Raw genomic sequence first — 27,647 nt, 5'->3', positions numbered from 1 at the left:
CTTTCATGATGAGGTGTTCCAGCTCACTTTTGTACAACCTCCTCCCGCCTCCTCTGCGCCTGCTGCACAAAATGAAAACTACGGATGAGACTTGATATATTTTTCCTTTATGGTTCAATCGTGTTTTGTTTTTCATCCATCAAATGTATAATGTATCATCACTGTTTCCTAAAGCTCAAAGCCAAGTCTTCATATCGCTGAAGAGAAACCAAACCCCCAAAAGAAGTTTCTCAATGATATAAAAGAATAAAAAGCTTCACATTCTCTCTTTAATCTCTCTCTGAGACATAATAAGTCGTCAGCATAAAATGTTGGTTAATGTTTCTGCAAACAGCCAACACATAGAAATCAGGAGGTGGAGGTGACGGCGTCTCTCTCTCTTCAGTTTCTGGAGTAGCGAGGGGATGAAACACATGTTCATCAGCTGATGTGACATTTGAATAATATCCTGAATATTTATTACTGGTCTTTAAACTTTCGGTGGCAGAAAGTTGTAAGATTTTCCAGCATCACACCTCCTCCTCCTGCAGTGCATGCTGGTCCATCGAGGCTCCTGCAGGAGGAACTCTGACATCTCTGCCTCCTCTGTGATGAATTGCTCTCGGTGCGACTGTTGGAAATGGTGTCGAGAAAGACGCTCCTCTGCTCCCAGTGTTCTGTTCAGTCCGTCGTCGTCTCAGCGCTGGTTTATCCATCATCTCTGTCATTTTGTTCACTAGTTGCACTTCCTCTGTTGTCATTCAGCTCCAGGTCAGTGATTTCCATTCCTTTGTTGTAATTTCCCCCCCTCCTCTCCCCTTCCTTCCTTTCTTTCTTCCCTCCCTGCAGGAAACTGGATGCCTTCATTTATGACGCTGCGGTGCTGAACTATATGGCCAGAAAGGACGAAGGCTGCAAGGTAAGAAATAGATCTCTGTCATTTCACAGCTCTGTGCAGTGACACGCTCATACGTAGTGGCAGCTGCTGCTGAGGTCTCTGCACCCCGCGGCTACCGAGTGCAACAAAACCATCAGCTGCAGCGCGCTCAGCCTCTTCTTGCAGGAACTGCGGCAGAAGCACAACAGGCATCGCAAATGAGCCCGTCTACATCTGCATTAAATGAATCAAACACGTCTGATGCATTTACATTTGTCCCTCGCGGCCTGTAGCTGGTTAATATTGTCATTTTTGGACAGCGTGGTGTTGATTTATTTATAAGGTTGCATTTGATACGACTCCCCCAGCGAGAATGAAAATCCTACCCAGTGATCATTTGTAATAAGGTCTGTGGGAGGCCGGAGCTCCCAGCAGCCTCATACAACAGCCACTGCTGCAGTAATTATTACAACTGATGTGGATCTATATTAATCCCAAAACAATATCCTGCACTCCCGCTCGGGGACTTTCTGCCACGTCGATATTAGAGCCGAGCCGACGGTTTTGCACGTATGCGACAGTGACCGCGGAAAGAAGAAACTAACTTTGATCACCGATAGTCTCGTTGAGTTTGTTCCGGAGATTCACGTGTGTGTTTGTGTGATTTACATGTTTGCGTTTTCACTCCACAAGGTGATGACCATCGGCTCCGGTAAGGTGTTCGCCACCACGGGTTACGGCATCGCCCTGCACAAGAACTCCCGCTGGAAGCGGCCGCTGGATCTGGCTCTGCTGCAGCTGGTTGGAGACGGTAAGGCTGAAAAGGGTGGAGGAGGAGGATGAAGCAGTTCACTGGGAAGAAAACTCCTCAGAACGTCGTAAACTGTTGCAGCTATTTGTTGCTAGATAAAGCCGGCCTGGTCTTTAGGTCATATCAAGTAAAACAGTGTGGTTAAGTGAAAAGGAAGATTTCAGTCATGTGTCATTAAATCATTCATCAAGGATCTGAATTGAAAGAGAGAAAAGAAAGACTCATCTTCCTATGAGTCACTGTACAGCGCTGCCTGTTCCTGCGGTGAATAGACCGAGTCTTTCATTAACAGGCAGTCTGTGATGTTATTATACCGTCAGACAGAAAATCACTCACAAAGGAGGTCGGAGGTTAAAGGTCATGTGACCCCTGCAGTCAAAGAGGAGTAATTACACACTCATCATGAAGCTGCGAGGTTTGTGTGCAGACGTTACCTTTTTTTTTTTTAATATATATGTCAGTTCTGCGCCCTGAAATCTCCACGTCGTCGAGCTGCAACGTCGGCTTAAAGTACGTTTTGTGATCAAGAAATGTTTGGCACAGACGGTACAAACATTTTCTTTTGTTAGTGTTTAAACTTCATCAGAATCATCTTCCAAAGGCACCCGCAGTAATTTCCTTTCCCTTATTTTCCTCTCTGCATTATTTCCAAGTGAACCTTTCCTCAAGGTGGAGGTGAAGGTGGAGGTGGAGGCGGAGGTGAAGGTGAAGGTGGAGGTGAAGGTGGAGGTGGAGGTGAAGGTGGAGGCGGAGGCGGAGGTGGAGGCAGAGGGCTTTTTCCTGCTCTTCTTTATTGCAGTTTGGACACACTTTTTAAAGTGATTTTTCAGTGCATATTACTGAGCAGATCTTATTGTACGAGGTGCACAGCGCTTGTGCTGCTGTGACACACAGACACGTAAACACCTAAATGCTCAAAACTGCCTCTGTGGTGGTTTTTCGCTTCAGTGGGTTTCTACGAGACCACATTTTGCCACAATGACACACACACACACACACACACACACACACATTCAGAAGAGGAAGGCATTACCAGTCGACTCTGTCTCAGCTGGTGATAACTGTAGGGGTGTAACGCTGCGTGTACCGTCACGGTTCGGTGCGTCCAGTTACATAGAGAATACGTCTGGCTGTCACATTATGGTGGGAGCATGTGTCTCACAACGACAGTGTGACCAAATCAGCTGAGTGGGAAAGTTTTGGAGAGCGAGTGGCGGATCGGAGGAAGACGGAGGAGGATTTTTACTTGTCTTGTGATCAGGTGTAAGTCTCTAATGTCTCCTCCAGCCGATAGAAAGATCCACGTTCTTCATATTGTTTAGGGATTGTAGGAAAACAAGTGGGAAGAAGGAAGAAAACATTTGACATTAATGTGGACGAGGTCAAAGGTAGATCTGATCAGCCTGCGGTGTGATGCAGGTGCTGGTGGGATAAAAGAGGACGAGGTTCAAAGTTGGGTGGAGTCAAAGACGAGGAAGAGGGAGGAAGCTGTGAAGGGTGAGGAGGAGGGGTGAGGATCAGTACGAAGGGTTAAAGGGAGGATAGACGAAGAGAGGTGTCATGTGTGCCTCTTTGATTGCTCTCACACAGCCCGACTCCCTCTGAATTTAATTAACTTGTTTGTTTTTCGTGCGTGTGGCTGTTTTTGTCGCCTCCCGTCTGACAGACGTCACTCGTGTCACGACTTGAAGCTGTGAGATTTATTTAGAAGTTCCTCAGAGGTCTTTAGTTTCACCTCCACGCTTCATACTTCCTCCATCTTCTGACTGATGTCACATCTCAAGCTGACAAATTTTGCGCACAGTTCCAGATGAGGCTGTTTGATTTTTCCGGCAAGCCGAGTTCTAACGTTCCACTGCAGATTTTCTTCATTTTAAGTTTACATGGCTGCTGTATTTTCATGTTGCAGAAGTATGAAACACTTTCTACATCAGCAAACTTCAGCAAAAGTAAGTGTTACATTTATTTATCATTCACTGAGTTGAGAAGAGACAGAAAATGCAGCTCAGTAATGGTTGTTTTCATCACATAACGCCACAAAGTGCCGACAACAATGGCTGTCAAAAGAATGTCTTTCTTCGATTGGAGGACACAAAAGTCTATTTGTTGAATGCGTTATTTACAATCCATCATCTGAAAAGACTTTGATGGAGTCAGATGGATTTTTTTTTTAACAATTCCTGCAAAAGTTTGGACCAGAAATGATGATTATTCAACCACCGATGAGCGAAGAGAAGAGTCACAAACTGACAACAGAGCTGCAGAATCATTTTCAGCTCGACGTCTCTGCGTCAGAAAACAGCTGGACGATCCTGAACTGCAGCTGGTAACATGATAGAAACACACAGTCACAAACATGGCAAGACAACACGCAACGTCTGGGACATAAAACCTTAATTCATATAGAATCTGCGTAGTTCATGTGTAGCTAGACGCAGATAACAGCTTAACATTTTAGAAAACTAATAATGGACTAATGGAGAGGTTCTTCTTTAGATGCGTAACACTAACATGGACACATCAGTTCTGTTTCTGCCTGGATGTTTCTTCTGGTGGTTCTCCACATTTCAAAAGAACCAAATTACGTAAATCGCATTTTTTTTTCATGTCTGTAATGGCCGTGGTGAGTAATTGAGGGGACGATGAAGAAATATGGTTCAGATCAGTCGGAGAAAGAAGGCAGAGGAGGTTAAACAAAGAGCAGGAGGTGTGACAAAGACAGAGCGAAGGTGCTCGCAGCTCCTTCTGGTTCCTTTAATAGCACAATTAACCAGACGGCTTTGTTCACCCGTCTGTTTGCGTCGGCTCGTGTCAATCATCGTCTCTGAGCACCTCACGATGCTGCTTCTGAAAGGAAGGAAGAAACCTCAAACCTTCAAAATCCTGTCGAATAAGACACAGATATTAAATGAATTAACGTTATTTTAATGAAGGATTTAAGTTCCTCTCTTGCTGCCAACGTCTAAAGTAAATGGAACATTATGATTTCTTTTTGATCGACTGAAATGTTTTGGCATTATTCCTTTACTCTTCCTCCATTCATGCCAGAAGCACTTACTGAAGAGTTGGAGCAGGAGGACGAGAGAGACGGAGAGTAACGTTTACACGGCGACCTTGACAGCGTCCAGTCATGTGGTTTGGATCAGACTCTCCATGTTTTGTCAAGGCAGCAGCTCTTTTATCCTCTGATAGCATCAGTGCTCAGTAACGATAACAGCTGTGATCAATCTGCATTCAAAGAAGAAACATTGAGACTAAATTAGTAGCAAATTCATAACATCAGACACCTCGCAACACTGATGTCAACAAGCTTTGAATAATAAGAGCAACATGATCAGAAATGCATGTGTATAACTACCTCTGTCGAAACAAAATGTAAACAAAAAAGTATCTGTGTCTGACCAGGATGATCTCCAGGACGAAACACCTGCAAAGTGTGTTACTTTAAAAACTGAGGCTCAGAAAAGCTTTTCTCCAAAAAGGAAAACTTGTCATTATCTACTCACACCCATGTTTCATCGTCCACAAAACATTTCTAGGGCAGCGAAACAGCGTTGTAGCATTCTCCTAAACATCTGGAGGTATGTTTTTAAGCCCCAGGACCATTTTAGGACATTTAGAACAGGACTTTTAATGATTTTAGGACATTTAAAGCGTGTCGCACGGCTCGTCTAAAACATTATATACAGCCCTTGAATTGGGTTGTGCTCTGTAACAGTTTTAGCGTAGCAGCTAAAGTGAAGAAGTTGATGTATATAATGTTTTTTCAGCTCAGTTCGGGAGCTTGGATCACACTGGACGAGCTGCATGAAGTCATCGTGATGCTCTGAAAAATGTTCTGTGGAACATTAAACTTCACCTGAGATTTTACTTTTTAGTGAACTCTTCCTTTAAATGAGACATTTGGAAAGGCAGCCCTGAAACAAAAGTGAAACACACCTGTACAGACACACACAGTGATCAGAAGTGTTGATAATGTTGAGATCATCATGCAGGGCTGTGAATTAACTCCTCGTTCAATGTTATAATCCCCAAACTCAATTAAGTAATTATTCTGTCTGCACAAAACAGAATGATCTTCTAAATTGCATTTTATGTTTTCAGTTAATACTTTTGGGTTTGATCGTGCTCTCTCTCCATATTGTTCACCCTGACGGTCGACAACGAGCCCCAAAGACATCACATGGAGTGATTATGTGCAGCACATGCACCGTGGCCCTCAACAGGTCCTGTAATTGTTCCTCGTAATACGTCTCTTTGTCGGAGCACCGTCGTTTTCTCTCTTTTTTTCTTTTTTTTTTATTTAGCTCGACTGGTCAGTCACAAAATTGGCTCCTCTGGGGAGCAATTTAGTCAGCTCGCAATTAGTGGAGGTGGAAAATGCCTCAGTGGCGGCGGTGACAGCGGCTCCTCGGGGAGGACGGCGCTCGGGTACTGACACTGTGCAGACTGAAAACTGTGAAACTGAGGTTTGTTTATCTCCCTCAAAATGAGACATCTGGTTATTTGATAGGGTGACGCCAACAACAGATGTACACATCATTTGTACAAAAAGACATCAACACTCATATTTACATTTATTGTTAGGAGGCGACCTCTAGGGGCCATAGTACCACTGACTTATTTAATCTGAAGCATGGTGGTTAATTTGAACCTGTATATTGATCTTATCTTCAACCTCACAAGTGTTTTTGTTGCTTAAATCCAACAAAACTCCAACTGTTTCACAACATTAACCTCGTGTCGTTGTACGTCACTCCTCAGGGAAGGACTGGGAGGAACATCCACCTTTTTCTGTCCCCCCAAAAGTGGTCGAACACCACCCACCACTACATCAGTCTTAACTAGACATACTCTCAAACCAGAACTAAGCTGAGCAGCGGCTGCCATGGACCAGCGTTCCCTCGCTCTCGACTGACTCCCGGCTGATTCTCTCGCTCACTCTTGTTCCCTGGCTTCACTGTCACCTGCTGCAAAATATCACCGTAGACACTCAAGCTTCTGCTGAAGGCCCTGCAGCAAACCCACCTTTCATTTTTTTTTTTTTTATTCCCCTTTTTCCACCATTTTCGGGGCTGATTTCTAAATGATAGTAATGACCTTCTATCATTTTTAAGGCTCATTCCAAATCAGTTTCATCCCGAGAGTTAAAAAAAAAAAAAAAAAAAATCAGGTTTAAACTTTAATTGGACCGAGCAAAATGTAATTATTTTTGAAGTTTGACCCCTCTGGTCTACGTTTCATCATCTTTATGTGTCTCACTAATCACTTAGCTTTCACTGGATTGGGTTGAATTTTGTCCTGAACATCCTAAAAAAAAAACCCTGAAGATACTCGGCAACGTGAATTCATTTGAATAGTTATTGCAGAATGTTTTCAGTAATGAAATTCAATCATTTTTTACCCAAACAAAGAATCTTTAATTTTCAGAAAGTAATATCTCCTCCAGTTTTTCACTTTCTTGCAATGAAAATTTAGATTCTGTGAAATATTAATATAGTTCTGTCACAGCCACAAGTTATTTGGTCCTGCGTGAAAGCTGAAGCTGAAAATTGTTTTTCCGAATAAGGATTATTTCTGTTTTGATTGAAAGTATTTTTATCATATTGAAGCAGTCCCGTTGTGGAGTCCTCACTATCTTTTTTCTATACTGGCTGAATTTCCGAAACCTTCTGGACTGATTGCAGTGGATTCAGATCACCTGTGTGCAGAGTGCGGAGACTATAAATGTTTATTTGTTACTTAGCATATACAGCTTAACCACAGCCATAGTTACCAGCTGCAGTGGCGTTATTTTGGATCACACTACCTCGTTTGGCATGACCCGCCCCACTCTGCCTCTGATTGGCGTCATCCTGCCTCACCAAAGATTGAACAGAGATGTGATATCTCACTCCGTAGCTAACGGAGCGTCATAGACACAGCGTGAATTTTAAAGTTCTGAATTGTGGGCTGGCATGGATTGATCCAGAGATGCCTACCATCATGAATCCACAGGTGTTTGGCTCTGTTGGGCCACTGCCTCGGTTTATGGGCCTTCTTTGCATTGGCTAACAACCTGTTCTGTCATGAAGGTATGAGGATGTGTTGTTTTTACCCTCAAAAATGTAAATTCTCCCTAATGAGAACCCTACTTTTCTCTTGTTAACAGCTGTAATAGTCATTACTACCTGTCGAACTCCCTTTTTTTGGAGCACTGCTGGCCCTATTTGCTAGAACATAAAGAAGAGACCCAGTTGGAGAGCAGACGCACAGCAGTAGTCTTGATAAAGGAAAGCTTTTGAAGAAGAGGCAGCGGCGTGTCAACTCCCACTTGGCTCCAGCAGACTTCCAAGAAACAAACCGTCTTCAAAGTGACGCTGCAAAGGGCCAAGATGCAGGAACAAGTACTGATACAACTGCTGATGTTGCATATGGTCTCAAATCCCACAGCAGCGTGGATCCAAAGTTTGCCTCCACTCCACTACTCCTTTGTGTCACTCACATTGATTCATGCTGACTGAGCAAAGCCAATAGAACACCTCGCACACAAAAGAATGATGAAAAAAAAAAGGAAAATGTGAATGCGAACAGCTTTTGGCGCCGAGGGTGGAACACACTGCAGCAGCGTAGTAAACCCTCGGGAAATCGATTTTTCTTCACATCCTCTTTTTTTTGTTTTTTGGTTGCTTTTTTTTTTTTTCCGGATGGCTTTAAGTCTTTAGAGACCCAGATGTTGATTTTAATTTTATAGACTGAGAACAAAGCTGTGGATATTTCACTGAACCTGCAATTTTGTTCCACAGTCAAACAAAATCCACCGATCACTTGGGATCAACATCTAAAAACAAATAAACCTAAACAAACATGAGAAATTTTCTTTTGAAAGACCCCTCAGCCTGTTGATGACATTACTTTTCCTTTTATTCTGGTTTTATCACATTTGTACATCCTCTGACACAACAAAGACCTTTAAAACATTAACCTCCGCCGGCTCATTTGACACACATGATTTTAATAAGTCATCAATGTTTCGTCACCCTCTTCCACTCCGGTCCTCTCTGAGAGCCTTTTTGTTGGAAGAAGAGAGGGCAGAATAAAAGATGGGAGGACGGTTAAAGTTAAATTGCTCTGGCACTTGGACAAAATATTCTGGCACTGGCTCGCGGGAGGTTTGATAACCCTCATAACTCCAAGTGCCGTGCAGAGCTACCCTTGAAAAGATTAATATTTTTTAGGGATCCATCTCCTCGCAGATTAATTAGACTCCCACACACATGCACACCACCTCGCCCACCGTGAAAACATGTGCTGTCTCTCCGGCTCGCTGTCCAATTATTATTTGTGCTTTTACAGTCTCAGTTTGAACAAAGCAATTTCTTTCAGAGATAGGGGAACTGTGCAACGACACGACAGCTGGAACAAACTCATAATTTACTTCTGTCACTCACAAAACAGCTGCCTCAATATCTTTAAATGATTTGCTGTGTTTTCTGTCCCCTCCAATATTTCTCTCCCGGCAAAGTTCAGTTTTGCTTCATCTACAGTTATTCATGTATTGAATACTGCTGCTGTTCAGAGTGTCACCGAGAAAAATCCAATTTAAATATGACAGGTAAAATAAACTTTATGAAATATGAAATTGAACAACTCTGAAGGAAAGAGGACCCGACCAACGCGTTGTTCAACAAGCCGGCGTCCATTTCCATTACACATAAAAACCTGTTAAAAGTAAAATAAAAGCTTAATCCTGACTTGTATTTGTAGATTAGATTGTGCATCTTGGTTGATAGAAACTGAAACAGATGACAACCTACTTTTGCAGTGATAACACCATCGTGTCTTTCTCTTCTATGCTGATGATGATCTTCGTTATTCGTCAATAAATTCTTTATCAGAAAGGTTGTGGTTTTGAGTGGAATGTCTTCCAGGTGAAGGTCCAGTGTTTGTTTGAGCCATTCATCCAGCCCCACATCCCACCAAGGCCACCTTATCTGCTCCTCGTACTGCTTCACTTGATTGCTCCCTTTGCTTCCGTAGTAAATTCTATTAACAGTAGAGGTCGCTGCCTAACAGTGAACACAAGTATTGGATGCAATAAGATCCTTTCACAGTCGTCCTGTATGGTTGTTTTTCTGATGAGGATGGGTTGGATTTAGTTAAGTTTGTTCAACTAAAACAAACTGTGTTTGAGTTAAAGATCCTGGTTGGAAGAACACATCGTTCACTGCTGGAACAGGAGCAGACTTTAACAGCTGTCTGGTTTTGCAGTCACATGCTTTGTCATGGAAAACCATCCACAGTGACTCCATGGTGAGAGATTTGCATGCAGCGGTATAACAACATTATGCTCCTGTTGTTGGCGAGGGGAAAGACGGTTTCAATCTTCTGAACAAATTACAAACGCTGCTTTACGTTCCGTTCAGCCGTTGAGGTGCTTCTGCCATCTGCTTATCTGTTTGCCTGCATGTGGAGGTATTCCAGGTGATGTAGGTCGTAATACCTTTTCCCTTATTGCTTTTTTTCCACACAGATTGGATAAAGGAGACGTTATTTATAATGCCACTGAGAGGACTGAAGATTGAAGGGCCTTAAATCCTCACTGCTGACCAATGTAAAGCTATTAAGGTCTGACAGGCGCATTCTCGAGGTTACAATAGACCTGAAAGAAATGTTCCCAAATCTCTACTAAACTGTCAGAAATCAACAGAATGGAATATAAATTGAACTGGAAGCTCTGACTTTTTTTTTTTTTTCCCTCTCCCTGTTTGCACGTCTGCTCCTTTCATTTGTGCATATCGTTCCGCCTTTACTCCATGGCATTTTAGCTCCTCGGAGCAGGTGAGAGAGGATATAGCTGAAATTCTGCCTGTCTGTCAGCTCTTTGTGGGGAAAGATTTGTCCCAAAGAGCAGCTTTACGCGCCACTGACTGCCATGATTAACGTATTTACAGGGAGATAAAGGGAGAGAGGCAGAGAGCCGGACAGGGAGAGAGAAATCAACTGAGTGCTCATTTAAAACCAGATGAATTAGATTATGTGAGTGAGCAGCACGCCGAAGGAACATGCGTATTTAGCGTCTATTGTCAGGATCTGAGCTGGGAGCGAGGGGGGGTGCAGCCTGGTATAATTCAGCTGTCAAGGAACGTTTGAATTCCCACACATGACTGTTGAGGAAGTGAAATGTGGCACTCAGTGATTCATGCTGGAGTCAGAGCTGTGTTCACCGTGAACCGATTTGACGTTTCAAGTCAACGCGGCCAAGTCGCGGTGGCCTAATCCGTGTGGCGGGGCTTCACGGAGGGGATTCCAGACTGCAATAATTAACCCAGAGGTCGATTAATATTGTAACTGCGAGCTGTGGGAACTGGAAACTTCCTTTGACGGCGACATCTTCAGAGTGTGTGTGTGCTGGTGTTAGAAGACGTCTGCAGCCAGGCCGGTGCACATCTGTCTACATCAGCCTCCCCGTACATTTGATCCTGCTTTTCCTTCCCACTGACTCATTCTTTGTGATTAGTGCATTAATGGGCAGCGCTGAGAGTCCCATTACGCCGCAGCTCAGAGTGTGTATCAGATGTGTGCGCCTGATTCTGAAAGTCTGAGAGCAAAGAGTAATATTTGTGTGCGTCCCCCTTCACTTTCATCTCCCCGACGCTGTCGCGACGCTCTGTCCTCAGCGTGCCCGCCTCAGATGCCACGCCATTTCACAAACGGCATCAAAGAGCTGCTGTCGCTCCCAGTCGCCGCCGATAACTCCCCGTTTCACAACTTTCTCTGCAAATGGCCTCTTATTCTGTCTCATGCATCCTCTTCCTCTCTCTGGTGTTGCAGTTCTTACTTTTCCATTCAAACACAATATTTCTGTGCTTGTAACTTACGGCATCTGTAAGACTTTGCGCTGCTCTTTCATTTTAAAGGATAACTCCACCAATTGCACACATTACAGTGTGTTTACAGGTCTGTGGAAGTTCGACTGAGTATTTGAGGAAAGTAGTATAAAGCCTTCTGTGGCTTCAGAGGAAGCTGAAGGATAACACGTCGAATAAAAATGGTGATATCTCTGGCTCTGCTGTATCGATTTTTTTTGGCTGTGCTCCCTCACAACAATCTAATTTTCTCCTCTATTTTAACATCTTACAAATTAGGTTTCACCCTCTTCGCTCATTTCTCTCCCCCTCGCTGCATTTCATCATCTGTCCCTCTCTTTTTTCGGTGTAACACAACAGATTCAGCCCGTCTCCTCCTCCTTTCTTCACCTCCTAAGCTTTCCTTCTCCTGCTTCTTTCTTCTCCCTCGGGGGATCAGGAACCTCGCTCTCATAACAAAGGGGGCGGTAATCCCCTTTTTAAAAATTGTTCTTTTTTATATTCTCCTCCAGTGCTGTATTATTTTTACTCCTTCTCCCTCATTGTCTTTCTTTTGTCTCATCTGTTCCTATCACCCATCATCTTGCTCTCTCTTTCTTGATTACCTCACAAACTTGCTTCTCTCTGACATATTTCTCTATTTCTTTCAGCTTCTCCACTTTTTGACCTCCTTTCCCCCCCCCATCTTTTCTCTCGCAGATGAGATCGATATGTTGGAGCGTCTCTGGCTGTCGGGTATCTGCCACAATGATAAAATCGAGGTATGGCATCTGACACCTTTCTCTGCTTTTCTTCATCAACCTGTCACACAGTCAGCTCCTGGAATAAGCTAACTTTAATGTTTATCAGCTAGTTATTAAAGTCTTAAGTTGGATAGTTGTCCAGCCAAACTGGTGTCACAAGTACAATCCTCTCCTAAACTTAACAAAGTAGTTTTGATGCCTAATCCCAACCAAACTGAAACCATTTGACAACAAAAAGTATTACTGTGACATACTTGTTTGACAGCATGCTTTATTTTGAAAGTAACAGGACATGGCATGTTGTTGTGAACTTCACCATCGAGCCCTTAATGTGCAAAACATTAAACGAGTGATAGGTAGTGGCTGTGAGGCTGAAGGGAACCGACCACGCTGCCGAATTTGACAGTTTGGGATTGAAAACATGTTGGGAAAAGTAATGACGCAGTTACCGAGGCTCAGCTGCTTGTATCAGGGCGATGACACACAATCAACAGGTCTGCCGTTACCATGAGTAGTGGCGTAACGGTTGTCCAGGGGTGGCTGAATCTAGGACAAGTCTACTTGTTCACACTTGGACCCAAGTGAACAATCACTGGAGTTGTGACATGAGGCCAAATGTGAATAAAGGGGGATACGTACGTGGTCTCTCCTTCACCTACAGTTCTGTTATTTTATCCCTGTAACAACCATTCACAGTCGGCGTTTTAACACTTCACCTCAGGCGACGCTGACGACTGCTGTTGCGACAGGCAGGAGCACTAATGAGCCAGGTGGCATGAATGACCTCGATAACAAAACCACTGACATGAAGTACCTGAGAATCCTCAGCAGAGTGTTACAGCTGAAGAGGCTGATTGGATGAGATGAGAAACATTTTTCGACCAATTTACCAGATTATACTCTTCTTTGTTATCCTCAGTCTTAAAGCGATCGTACTTCAGTGTATGAAGCCGCATTTCAGTTCACGGTTGCGGGATGAATTTTATCATTCTCGTCTGACAGCTTATTAACAAACCTCAGTGACAAACGTGAGGATGATTTCTCCTGTGGAAAATAGTTGTCACACAGTCCAGCGCAAACCACAGCTTGTCAGCAGTAGATACATGCAATCAAACAGTAGTCACCTCTCCAGGTTTGAGTTGTGTTTTTGTTCTATATCCTCGCTCCTGCCACCGATCACTTAATATTTTTGGGGTTTTTTTTTCAGGTTTCCAAACACAAAACACTGCTGCCTCTCAAACATCACCCTGCATTTTGAGGGTTGTTTTGTGAAATTGATTTCAGTGACAAACTGTACAAAACTGCACTGCAGGGCTTGTCGAGGGGTGCCATTTGTAGAAACAAAATCAAACTAAAGCAGTACACATCTCAGAATTAATGTCTGCACACATATTGGGTTCAAATACCCCAACAGGAGCCAAAGCCCTTGATACAAAACAATAATAGTTATTGATTCAAGTGGGAATGCCGCCTGGCTGCAGATGAGAGCTATTTATGTTGAAAACTGAATTAATTAAATTGCCTGAAAAGCTTTTTGTTTGATGCCAGCCAGATATTTTGTGGTGACTGACATGTTTTGGTCTTTGCATCGGTGTTCTGAGTGCAGGGGCTCTAAAATATCACAGATGGGTGCTCTGACATCCACTGACAGCAAAGGATTCTCTATCCTACTGCTGGTTGTAATTAACTTTTTATCTGCTGTCTAGGAGACAAATTGTCCCTCGTTAGTAATAAATACACTCTGCTGTCTCGTCTCTTCGCCTCCCGTCTCATATGCTTTCTTTTACCTCTTCTGCTTTTCACTTTCACGCTTCTTTTTCCTCGCCTCTTCTCTTTGCTCTCACCTCCTATAATGTTTCCCATTACTCTCCTTCCCTCCTGTCTCCCCCTATTTATCCACTCTCCCCTCCAGGTGATGAGCAGTAAGCTGGACATAGACAACATGGCCGGGGTCTTCTACATGCTGCTGGTGGCCATGGGCCTCAGCCTCCTGGTGTTCGCCTGGGAGCACCTGGTGTATTGGAAACTGCGGCACTGTGTGAAGCGATCCGGTGGGATGGACTTCCTCTTGGCTCTCAGCAGGGTGGGTGAAGGCAGCAAATACCCCACATACACCTTCACGAACCACATGGTGTATTTGTTAGCGATTGGATAACACATCAAAGAACAGAACATGCAACGATATAATTCTAGATTTGATGGTCTGAACAATGGCAGGAGGTTTAATGCATGTAGGTGCATCACAAAGTTGCTAACAAACCCCAAGAATCCCAAACAGGAATCACATAAGCTCTGTGGAAACAGCACGATCATATCTAGAAGTAAAGAAGAGCTCAAAAGTGTCTTTTGTGCAGTCAAAGAAGATCACAAGTTGAGTTTCTTTAAAAAAATATAAAAATAAAAAATGAAAAATCAAATATACACAACACTTGTAGTACATGTACATAGTTTGTTCAAGGGCCAATGAACTTTTTGAATTTTTTAGCAGTTTATGGATATTTTTAAAAGAAAACATAACTCTCAAACGTGCCTGCAGCTTTGTAGAAATCAATTTGACCTTGTAAAAAAGAATAAGAAAAAAAACAAACTGAAATACAGAAAAAAAATCTAATCAGATAAAATGAAAACAAGAGGTTTAAATGGAGGTTCATGCTTTTAATCTTTCCCGAATAATTTGGCGTTTAAATACTGCAACATCTCTGTTTTGTCATCACTCATATGTAGAATACAAGCTATCCATTCAGACACTGTCACAGTCCGAGGTGAAAAGAAATGTAGAATTGTATGTCATCTGCATAGAAACAAATGCAAATGCACAAAGTAAATCGCAGCCTATGGAACCAGAAAAGAATGGGGACAAGAAATTAGCCATGTGGTGCACCACAAAAAAGCATTTATCCTCAAGAGAGAACAACAAAATGTACACAAGGAATATACAAAAGAGATAAAACAATTATAAGTTCTGCAAGAGGATGTGAGAGTTGGAGGAAGTGAACTCTGAGGCATGACAGATTTTACATTTTCATTTTCACTTCAACCAAACACTACAGCAGCTGATCTCCCTGATTTGCACTCTCTCAACCTGAGAAGCAATCAGCGAAATAACATGCAGTGGTTGAGGAGCGTTGGTAAACTATTTATGCCGGAGCAGATGTTATGATTGACTGAAAAGTTTTTTAGGATCTCCCATTTCCTGTGTGGAATTAAATTGAAAAACCCAAAAAGGTGACGCCTCACTGATTGCTGCTAAGAGGGCCACTTCATCAAGGAAAATAAAGATGGATAATGATGAACCTTTTTCAGATACAATCAAGGTATGGATTGCACAAGAGAAAGTGACACTCGGTATTGGTATTCGTTTCTGGCACTCAGCTGGGGACAAGGAAGTAGAGCCAAAAAGAGGAACATCAGTGGTATCCTTGGCATCACACCAAGAGAAGGCCAAAGGCTGCAGAGGAGACTTAACACTTGGCTGACGCACAGCTGTTCCCTTTTAGAGTAACAACAGTTTCTGAAAGTTTGGCTCGGGGTCCTGGATAATTAAGTACTGGTACAAAGACAGACTTACAGAGGTTGACATCAAAAAGAGGAGGGTTTATAGGAACAAAGAGGAGAGTAAGGTGTGGGGATGGAACAAAGTAAGAAGTGGAAGTACCAAGAAAGGAGATGAATGCTGTGATTGGGGAGGGAAAGTAAGGAGAAGTAGGAAGGTATAGGGGAGGGAAACTTTGTGATAAGAAGAGAGGAGAACTGGCTGAGGAGACAGCTGTGGGTTTGGATGGGTGGAGGCAGTGGACCATAGCAGGTGTTGGGGGAGAGGCCAGAAGGAGGTGAAGGGGGAAAGGAGTGACAGGAACAGATAGGAGGAGGGAGGATGGAGGCGAGGTGGAGGGGCGAGGAGACTGTTGAAGTAGAAAACAAACCTCACAGAGCAGTGGGGAGATATTCTTGTTTGTCAGCAGGCGCTGTGTTATAAAACTAAAGTGAGTAGCTGTGAGAGGAACACCATCACTTTGTAATGACGACAGAAGATTGTGATTTATTACCTCTTCCTGCCTGACAAAGCAGGGAAAATGGCTAATTTATGTACAACGGAAGAGTGCTCTAATTGCACTATAAAAAAAGGGAGTGAGAGGAAGTAACATTACAGCTCTTACTTCTGACTTTATGCTTCCAACGTATGAGGAAATTTACTCCAGTACAACTAAATGAAAAACTGTAAATTTACCCACAAAAACAGAATTATTGCAAAGAGAAAATTCTAACAGTTCAAACTATGCACTATATAGAACCTCAGCTATCAATCTTAAAGCACATTTTAGTGTTTCTAATTATTTCTATAGTTGATATAAGACATTAATTTCAATACAAGTTAATTCAAGTCTGAGATGAATGTATAATTGGCACAAAGTGGGTAAAATGAATCAATTAAAGGTATAAAATGCAGGATATGTTACTGTTTGTCTGCTCATTGAGCTGTATTTGAATGGTTATTTGATGGAGCACAACACTACAGGTGTCACATGGCTGGAGTTTGTGTGAATACAAAATTCAGCCTCTGCTCCCGGTCAAACAGACCTTCATCTCTTCATGAAAGACAAGGAACAGAAGATAACAACCTGGTCACTAGAGTCCAGACCTTGTGCTGTTATTGGTTGGGGATATCACACCACTGCCCCAACGTAGATGCCTAGATACCTTGTGAACACAGCAAAATACTGAACAATAAATGAAAATGTAGGCAGATGGCACAGCAGTTAAAGCTACCACCAGGAACTTCTGTAGGTCCTCAGTGATAACTAAGGATTATTTCTGTGTGTATCTGTGGACACATGGTTGTTATAATCCATCACAGGCCTGAAAGTTTGGCCTGAGGCCAACAAAGACCAATTAATTCAGAGTCTTGCCAAACAGCTAACAACATTTATATGAAGAAACCAAGTCCAAGCCTATAATTTCATATGAAAACACACTGTTGTTATGCCTGTCTTTGTTGCTAAGTACATTGTTCATGATGAACTGGTGGATAGCTTAAAGCTGAATGTCTGTGATGCGTTACATAAAAAGTGAACCTGCAGGAAATACTGCAAGAAACAGTGTTACCCTTGGTTTACTGTGGCTTTGGTTGTCTAAAGAGTCAATTTCTTTGACGTCAGTAGAGGGCAGTCACGAAATTAAGTTCATAGACAACATGTTTGTCAAGTGGCCTCGAAGACAAAAAACAAGTTTTTCTTTCAGAAGCACTTCTATCCTCAGACAGACAGAGTTCGCTGTATAAATCATACTGAATTTAGCAAAATCAACACATTTTTCGTATCATCAGACCACTTCAGAATGTACAGACAGGAGTTCTAACTTGAGTTTGTTTGTTGTGAAATGATGAGTAGGATGAATACAACCCTAACCCTGTGCAGAATTCAATCAACTCATTAATTTTATGAAGCAAGTTTGAAAGTTGGTCAGAGTTGTTTGAGAGGAAACTTAAGATAAATGATGGTTGTTTGTTTTCACAATAATAATGACATGTCAGTGTCAGTCTGGACCCCTTGTGCTTAAAACTGAAAAGCTGGGAGCAGTTTTACAAATTGTCTTTTTGTGCAAGTGGTGGAGCAAAGTATTGCGACTGTTCCCTGTTTGTTTTCAAACTCAGAAGATGTGATAGGAAATCAACTTAATATATTAAAAACTGTAATATTTCACATTTCCTCAAGTTCAGTTAAGAATTGACTTCACCAAAGAAAAAGCTAATGGTTCAAGCTGAAGTCACTAAATGTTTTAGCGCAGCAGGTTTTCTTCCAAATATTTATTTCAGTCACATCATCAATGCACTCTACTGTATAATTTGTATGGCTCATGTGGATGAAAACCTATTGTTGCCCCTGCAGTGTCTGATATCCAGAGATTCCCCGACTGGCTCCCCTGTAGACACTTTTAAGTGCATCTTCACTTCTCTTCACACATTCAGAGCATACTTCTTTTTTTTTTTTGCATGAGCAAGCACAACTCTTATCTGTAGCCTTCCCCATTCGCAGAATAAAAACATCAGTTCCATGGAAAGGGCACTCCCAAGACCAGTTAGCTTCTATCTCCCAAGCTATATGCTGTGCTTGCCTTAAAGCCTCTGCAGCTAACCTCTGTGGCTTGCTTTAACCCAATCAGCGACTGACCCAAGTTTCAATTTCACAGTGTGCTGCACCCCATGCTCTGAGGGCTGTGATAGCATTTCTGCCACTGGGACTGCTGATTCATGTGTCCGGAAGGGCCATTATTACAGTCTCTCCATCAGATCTGTGTCACGGCCTGGGAACAGAGATTTAGAGGAGGCCCCACACATTTAGTCATTAAGATGTGACAGATATCGATGGATATTATGAATCATCTTCACGTATGAGGAATAATAGAGTCTTTGTGATTTACATGGCTCTCCTCAGTACCACTAATTGAGTCCCATCTATCTACAGGGAGGTGTAAATATACAAAGGTAAGCAGCATTGCAGAGACAGATTTGCTTATGTGACACGATTTTAAATTAACTGCTTCTGCCTGGGGTTTAAAACATAAAATGATGTCACAAGAAGGTAGCAATCTACTTTTTTTCCCGAATCTTTCAGCTCATGTTTTATTCATAGCAAACACTGTTGAAAGCTGAGATGTATAAAGCGCAACAGGAGCTTGGTTGGAGCAGTTCATTAAATCCAAGTGAGAGTGATCATATTAAAACTCAAGTGGCAACAAGCAACAACACCAAAACATGAAACATGAATGTGAAAATGAGAGTTTCTGTCCTGATATGTCCTCATCAGAACCAACTGCTGGAAAAAACATCTTTGCATCAGATAAACAGTAGTTTCCTCTGCATCATTAGGTCTTTCTGTCACTACAGAAATTGCCCTGCAAGGACTGCATGGCTGTTATAGGGGCAGATATGAAGATAAGGCCAGAATTTTGGTTTCAAATGTTTTGAGTGCTGAATATTCTTTCTTGACTGGCAAACAAGACTTTCAGAAAAGTGTTTCTCTCAGTGGTGTCAAACTGATCCAGTAAAGGGCCATGTGGCTGCAGGTTTTCATTCCAACCAAGCAAGAACACACCTGATCCAAATCAGGTGTGTTCTTGCTTGGTTGGCTGATTGGTTGGCTGATCCAAATCAGGTGTGTTCTTGCTTGGTTGGCTGATTGGTTGGCTGATCCAAATCAGGTGTGTTCTTGCTTGGTTGGAATGAAAACCTGCAGCCACATGGCCCTTTACTGGATCAGTTTGACACATATGCCATGATCACCAGTGAGGAATGGTGCAGCCTACCTGAAAATGGGACTGTTTTTTTTCGCTGTCACTAAAATCTCTAACCTCATGTGATGGGGAGAAACTTGACTTTAGTTTAGATCATCGTTCATTATTTCATTTGTTATGTGTGCATTGGGAAAGACAGTCCACGGAGACGTTGAAGCAAGACATTGAAGTAAGTAAGATGGCAGCTAGGAGGAGAGGTGCTTCTTTTAAAATGCACTATCTGTCACCAGTTGTTTTATTTGCACAGTGACAAAACAGGTTCTGTTGCTTTGCTCCCCCATTGTTTTGACTCTGCTCCAGAAGCTTTATCCTCCTTGTGCTCTCAACAGTTGTTTTTCACAGTGTTTTTGGAAACCTAGTCGTGCTCAAGCTGAGAGATGCTTTGTTTGCTGAAAGCTTTGTTTGGTTTGATAGTGTGAAAACTGACACTCCAAGCACCTTAGTAAACTCAGTCCAAAGTTTCTCCAAAAGTCTCATCAATATTTAATGGTCAGTCCTCCTGTAGTTTGTCTTCATTGGAGATGTGGTGACTCAGAGAACCTGAAGTAGGGGGAAACCACCTAGAGCTATTTCCCAGCATGCTGACAGAGAGTAAAGGTAGATTATTTTCTTCTTTTCAAAATGTTTTTTGTTAAACATATTGAGTAGACAAGCTGTGCAGTCAATGGTTATGCAATGCACTGAATAAAGAAAAATATGAATACACAAGTTGTAGTCCAGACAAATGTTAAGTCCCTCTGTCTGGATGGTCAACTGTAACTATCGTAGCTGTGAAGCAGACTTCCTTGAGCATAGCATTCATAATTGTTTTTGTTTCTCAACAGTGTGACTCCAAATATTATTTGCCTACCCAATCGTCAGCATAAATGTTGTCAATGTATGTTTCTGTAAACCGTGGATATGTTGAAACTTTGCTTTATTACCGTATTTTTTGGTGGAAATCATAATAAAAGCAGTGAAAATGAGTGTTTAAATGGAGCTGCTACTTTCAAAAGATTGTGATTTTTGATTGACAAAACTGGTGAAAGCAGATGCAGTGATGCTTATGTACTCTACTTACCACACATGCAATTCTCTGAAGATAGCTTTAGTATCAGAACGAAACGGCTTTTTAGATTTCCTTTTCAACATTGAGGATGTTGGACATTCTCTTTCTGTGTCTCTGTCTCTCACATACACAGTTCCTGCTTATCATACTTGGCAGCCTGCTGGTCTAATTACAATCTTTCTTTTATCTCTCCACCCAGGGGATGTACAGTTGCTGCCAGTTTGAGGATGAGACAGGACCAGGGGGAAGCAGCACTTTGCCCCAGTACCACACAATGACCAGCATGCCTACGGCACCCCAACAACACCTCGTCACAGCCACGATAAATAACACGACTGCCATTGCCATGGTGCAGCAGCAACAGCAGCAGAAGCACCACCAACAACAGCAACAGGGGCAGACTTATACAACCATGCTACCTGGAACGCCACCAACTACAGGACATTCAGCAATGGCTCTGGGACCCTCAAACAGCCCCTTGCTAGAAGGCCCCATGCCCTGCTCCACTTTCTTGCCACGGCATGACCGCAGACTTGCTGTGGTTGATCGCTGGAACAGGCCAAAGCCAGAGAAAGTCATGACGGCAGGCAGTGCTGGAGGAGTGGGTATTGGGGGGATAGCAGGAGGTATCACTGAACTCCAGGCCCAGCAGCAGTATCAGCAAAACCTTGGACAGCACTGGAACATGCAAGGAGGTGTTGCAGGTGGAGCAGGTGACACAGGACTAGATGAATATAAGCGCTACTATGGTCCCATAGATCCAGAGGGGCTAGGAGCTAACTCAGACCAACAGGCAGCTGGCCCCCAGCAGACTCCCAAAGCTAATTCTCGAGGCCCCAAAGCCTCAGGCATGCCACGTCTGCCTCCAAAAGGCCCCCCACCAGGCCCAGGGCACTTAATCCCAAAGCCACCTCCACCGCTCCCATCCTCCCCACGAAGGCCTCCTTTCTGGCGACGAGGAAGCCTGGTTCAGGCAAGGAGAAAAGGCTCAGGAGGTCCCCTGTATGAAAATATACTCCCCTTAGGGAGGCGAGGAGGTGGGAGGTATGGAGCAGGCGATGGAGGTGGAAGGAGAGGGCGACGTCCTCCTCCACCTCCTCCTCTGCCTGTCCCCCTTTCCTCCCCAACACACACCCCTACCACACCCTCCTCCCCATGCCGTTTCTACTCCTCCTGCTCCAGTGCCTCGTCCTCTTCCTCATCATCTACATCGTCCTCATCCTCTTCTTCATCATCCGTCTCACTCTCTAGGTCAAATTCCCCCTCCTCTTGCTCCAGTGACAGCTCCTGCAACTCTTCACTGAGTTTCCGGTATCGACCAGGCGATAGGGATTTTACGGTGGATGATGATTATGACTCAGATCTGCTTACAGAGGAGTCCAGCCTCCTCCTGGGGTCACGGCGGAAGATTCGTTCACGCCGGATGTCATCACGCTCACTGCCATGCAGCCCACCGCCTCCGCCAGTCCCACCCCGAAAGCCACGCCCTCAGAGAGATCTTGGCAGAGAGAGAACAGGCAGCCAGCTTGCCCAACTACAGGAGTGGTGGGCATCATGGGGTGATAGAGAACGAGTGAGAGGAGGAACATCAAGCCGGGCAGATGGAGCAGTGGGCAGAGAGGAGAAAAGGCACAACAAAGAGAGGGAGCGTGAGAGGAAGAGGAGGAAGAAGGGTCGAAAGAAGAAGAAAAGGGAAGAAAGGGAAAGAGAGAGGGAGCGAAAGCGTCGCAAAACAAAGAAGAAACGGAAAAAAGAGGATAAGACAAGGAAGAGAGAGCGGAAGAGGTCTGAGCAGGAGGGAGGTGATGCTGAAAAGAGAGAGGAACTCAAGTCAGGGACACCAGACTACCCTTCATACCCACCCCTGAGACGAGAGTCTTTTCGGAAAAAGAGCGAAAGCTCAATCAGAAGCTATGGATGGAACATCCCGGGTGAAGACGATAGGAAGGAAAGAGAAGAAAAAGAGAGGGATGATGGGGAAGACAGCAGAGGGAAAGAAAGACACCACAGGCGAAGGAACAGTAAGCACTATCAAAGCTCCAGCAGTAAGCCCTCTTCATCTGTCAAGTTCTGGGGAGGGGGCAACCCTTCCTCTGACACTATTCCATCTGCCTTTCTGCCCTTGTTGCCTGTCTCCTCTAAAAGGAGGAAGAGTAAAAGTTCAGACAGAGATGCTGTAGGAATGGAAGGAGAGAGGAGGCCATTGCTGGGACGGAGTGGGAGAGGTGAGATGCTCTCCAAGGAGGGATTGTCCTTCCATGAATGGGAGTCTGAAGTAGAGCGTGAGGAAGAGGATTCTGAACTTGAGAGAAGGAAAGCAGAGCGTGGAAAGAGGCGTGCAGGAGGAAGGACAATGTCCGATGAGGAGCGGGAACGTGATAAGGTAGTTGGGATATATTCTGATGATGATGCTTCTTCAGGAGAGTTTGGGAAGTTTGAGAGGTACTGGGAGGATCATGAAGGAAGGGCAGTCGGAGGAATTGGAGGGGGAGGTTGGTTTTTCAGCACCTACCCCTCCAGAGATAAAGCCGGCAGCATCAACAGTCGAGATGACCTGTTCCTGGAGCGGGGAGAGAGGTGGGGGACAGCAGAAAGTGGATGGGGGTCTAGCGGAGGTGGTGGTGGAGGAGGAAGAGGAGATGGAGAGAGAGGTTGGGGCTCAGGATCACACTGGCCCCCGCCTCCTCTCACGCCACCACCTCCTCGACGATACTGGTCGGTGGACAAACTCCACATACAAGATGAGAAGAAGAGTAAACGCAAGTCAAAGGACAAGGGAAGAGGGCACACGGCTTGTTCCTCCTGTCATTCCCCCAGACACCATCTGCACTCCCATTCTTCCAAATGGGCACGTATAACATCTCGAAGCCAGGAAGAGCTGTACCAACACTGCCAGAGTTTTGGTGGTCCCCTCAAGCCCAAACATGACTCCTCGTCGTCCTCCAAACCTGATCGCTCACAAAATCCATCCAAATCTGGCAGCCAGTCAAACCTCAGTATCCAGCAGCGGACACAGAGAACAGATAGGGATCGCGATCGAGGACGGCAATCATCCCCACCTCCGACCCTCATACCTAATTTGCCACCCCCGCTTCCTGCCCTACCAGCCCCTCCGTCCTCATCTCATCCAATCCACATTCCTCCCCCTACCTCTTCCTCTTCTGTATCCTCTCCCTCCGTGGTCTCGTCCACTCCAGGAGCTCCCCAGCCCTCCTCCATGGCTTCGGCAAGTGCTAAACTACAGTACCAGAGATTGCGCTCTGTACCTCAGCCCCAGAGGTTTCCTCAGTCTCCTCACTTACCCCTAAAAGCCAAGAGCCTTTGCTCGCGAAGGGGCTCAGCCCACTTTTCCAGTGTGGAGAGTGAGGTCTGAAGTTCAACAAGGTAACAAAAGTCATAAGAGAGCCCTGCAAGGCTGACCCTGAGCAGATGATCTGGATCTGAATCTGTCTGGCAGCAATCATATAGCTGCACAGCCAAGTCAGTACAGTATACGCACTGAGCCCTTTCCTAAAGTTCTGCACAAACAAACAGACAAACAAACAAACAAACAAACCAGAAAGCCAAACAAACCCAATGAGGCAGGTCAAGGGAAAACAGGAGCAACCTTGTGCTTACTGTTTCCTTCGATTCCTCTCAGTATGTGAAAGACTACCACAACAGCAACAACTTGCATTCTGAACTGGGTTAACCAATACACTAAAAGCAAATCAGACATTAAACGTGGTACAACCGAAGGAGACTCCTTTGCTATAGACAGTAAAGGGCTTTGGATGTTGAAGCAGAGCCGTAGTTTGTATTCAGATGATTCTTAATGCTTACTGAGGGCTCAGGAACTTTGTAGTACTGTATGCCTGCTGCTCTCAGAAGCCTTTAACACAGAACAGTGTTCTTATTTTCTTTCCCTTGAACAAATCGCTTACCCCTACTTTCCTTTATTCCCTTAACAAACTGTTTACACCCCCGCAGAACTGTGACGCCCACCCGAGGCACGTTTGTTGTGTATGATCAATACCTTCTTGTTTTGAGGGAGAGGAAGGTGATAACAACCTTGTTTTCTCTGCTATCCATGCACCCTATCTTGTTTTCTTCTGTTTAGTTCTCATCTTATTTACCTTCTTTATTCTTTCTTCTCACCTTCCCTAACTCTTCTTTTTTCTCTCCTGCTTTTTTTCTCCTTTTCTACCTCATTTCCCACCTTATTCACATCTCTATCTTCTTGTCATTTCCCGTGTCATCTCCTCTCCTGTCCTTCCCCTCTTGGCTCCTCTCCTTGATGTGATTATTCTGTGTGTCTGTGCTTTTCTGTGTTTGTATTCTTGACAACAGGGTAAGTCAACTGTGACTGATATTCTACTGGCTTAATGAAAAGCTGAGTGCCAAACTTAAGTAGAGCTCGACATCAATCTGTACAACATTAGCCGCTGTGTTTCCTGTTTTCTCGCAGTCACCTCCCAAATATGCGCACATTCTAATATATATATACACACACATAAAAGTGCACACAAAAAACCTGCATACAATCCATTCACCTGTTCTCTTTCTTGAGCCATACATTATTCGCCCTCTGTTCATGTTACAATTTTATACTTTGAAACCTTTATTTTACTTCTGTGTTGTAGTTGTTCTTGTTGTTATTGATGGTGTTCTATATATCAAAACATGTATTAAGTCTAATACAATGTAAGCACTGTGCCATTCTACTCGAGCTGCACATGAAACGTTCTCTCAACTACCTAACTACAACAACGAAGGCAGTGTCTTTTCCCTTCCTGTATTTGACTGAATGTAAAGTCAGCTGCCGAACAAGTGCGCTGCAACACCAATTAAGACACTTGGAGATGGAAATTGTAGCATTTCTGATGGTTAGCATGTGTAACAACATAAAGGCCTTTGAAGAGAGTTAACTTTAGTCCATTGTTTATGTAGCCTGACGTAAGCAGAGGTATGCTACCCTTGCAGGGTAAGCTAAGTAAAGAATAAGGTCTGTAATGGGATACAGTTTAAATTATTTTATTAATTTTTTCTCAAGTGATCTAATTGGTGCCAAGACGAGAATACCGTTGAATAAAACTAAAACTAATCAACCCAGGTTTGCTTGCTGTTAAGCAGGAGATGCGTGTCTAACATGCTAGGTGGAGCTATACAGTTAGACAAAGTGAAAGTGAAAATGATTGTTGCAGGGAAATACATTTTAAAGCCTTATGCTAATTGCTCCTGCCATATGTCTGGTGTAAAGTATGAGTATGTATTTGAATCAACATGCCTAAGGTTGGCTTCATGCTAACGAGACAGTATGATCAGAATGGCGTGATTTTGATTGGAGTGAAATTAGATCTAGTGCGAGTGCCGTTTTGATGTCAAAGAGACTGTGCCTGTGTTGGATGCTAGCTAGCAGATGAGACAGTTTGGAAAAAGTTCTGGATCTGAGTGATGGTGTGTGAAAGACATAGTAGCACATCCAGTGCAATCTTGTTTTTTAAAAGGTATTTCTCACCTTGTAAATGTGTAACCAAGAGCTATAGCTTTTTAATCCATGACCGAGCTGACACCAGCAGTTACACTCAGATGTCAAGCACTTAGCTAGAATAGCTAGTTTTATCCATCGACATTAGAATCTAGCATCAGGACACTGGACATCAGTGGAGTTTCGGAGAAGAGGCAAGAACGGCTGGCACAACACAGTTTGTGTGATTCAGTCGGTCATAAAGCCTGAGCCATCCTTCCCATAACAGTCTGGTCAGCTCTTGTTGTTTGCCTGGAACTGCATCTGAGCCATAATTTACTTCAGCTGAAGAAAACAAAAAGAGAACTTAGGTTTTTAACATTAACTTGTTGTGTAAAGTTTGTTTGCCTTTCATTATGAAAAATTCTATATACAGTATATATATATATATATATATACATATATATATATATATATATATATATATCATATATATATATTTGTGGCGGTGGGTAGCGTTAGAAAAAAATTGTTGTTTAGCATCTTGATATTTGGGGATATATTTTCTCATTCCAAGTCCATTACAGTAATAATAAGTATGACAGTATGTGTTTAAAACACTTATTCCCTCATATCCACGACAACAGGGGAACTATTTTGTTCAAATATACTTTAAATACGATTGACTGGATTAAGCCAAGTTGGAGGCAGGTCAGTGCTTTTCTTTTCACAATCAGCAATCAAGAGTTTATACAGATTTCAATAAAACCAGTAAAAGCGTGAAGTGTGACATGTTTATGTGCATTCACACCGCAAGCAACTCAAGTCTGTTGCCCCAAAAACAATCTCCGTGACGTAAGAAAATGATGCTTTTGCCATTGAAAACTTGGCTGCAGTTAAACCATTTGGGCCCAGTTGTCTTGCTGTGTGTTGAACCTGTTCCCTCCCTGAACACAGCAGCATCAGTGAGCTGGCATAAACAGGTAATTGTACATTCGTGCAGCACAGCAGCTGCTAGCGGTGTGAACACAAAGCTTGGGTGTTTCATCAGAGAAATGAGCCACCGTTCTCTCCTTCTCTTCCCTCGCCTTTTTTTCCTCATGTCTATCCATTGTGTTGGTGCGTGTCTGCTATTGTAAAGCTGGTCTGTTTTTAAAAAAGAAGAGTATTTGTGGATATATTTATTTCATCTTAAAAAGAAAAAAAAGCATATCTAAATATATATGATAGTATATTTCAAGGCGCTAAGATCTATGTTATATAAGTTTGTCTACTGAATTTTCGCTATTTATCTCAATGAATATGTCTTTTTTGTCCGTTTGTCTGTCTCTCCTTGTCTCGAACCTCCTGCCCAACTCCCCACCCCCCCCAGCGAAAACAGAGACCAGTATGTAACTGTGTTTTTGCTCACTTAAGACCAACCATCCGCCTCCATTAGCTATCTACTGTAGCTAACGCTAAGATTTCAACCGAGTGACAACGTGGAGGGGCGTGCGAGTGTCTTACGACCATGTCACTGTAGCAGTGGTGGCGTGTGTTTGTCTACCCAGAGGGGCCTTTATTTTTGGTTTGGGCTACAGATCAACGACTAATTAAACCTTTTAT

The 27,647-nt window shown here is 43.4% G+C and overlaps 1 protein-coding gene across 1 annotated transcript in view; it reads left to right on the top strand.

Moving 5' to 3' along the window:
• grin2da (glutamate receptor, ionotropic, N-methyl D-aspartate 2D, a) overlaps nt 1-25,503 on the top strand; it is a 195,360-nt gene extending 169,857 nt beyond the window's left edge. Inside the window, exons 15-19 of the mRNA XM_037094042.1 lie at nt 829-898; nt 1,550-1,667; nt 12,215-12,276; nt 14,171-14,341; nt 20,796-25,503. Of these exons, the coding sequence (XP_036949937.1) occupies nt 829-898; nt 1,550-1,667; nt 12,215-12,276; nt 14,171-14,341; nt 20,796-23,969 (3,595 nt within the window). The 3' untranslated portion in view covers nt 23,970-25,503. The remainder of the gene's footprint in view (nt 1-828; nt 899-1,549; nt 1,668-12,214; nt 12,277-14,170; nt 14,342-20,795) is intronic.
• Nucleotides 25,504-27,647: the final 2,144 nt, after the last annotated feature.

Source organism: Acanthopagrus latus, chromosome 3 (genome assembly GCF_904848185.1).
Source record: "Acanthopagrus latus isolate v.2019 chromosome 3, fAcaLat1.1, whole genome shotgun sequence".
NCBI lineage: Eukaryota > Metazoa > Chordata > Actinopteri > Spariformes > Sparidae > Acanthopagrus > Acanthopagrus latus.
This window is presented reverse-complemented; position numbering and strand designations above follow the sequence as displayed.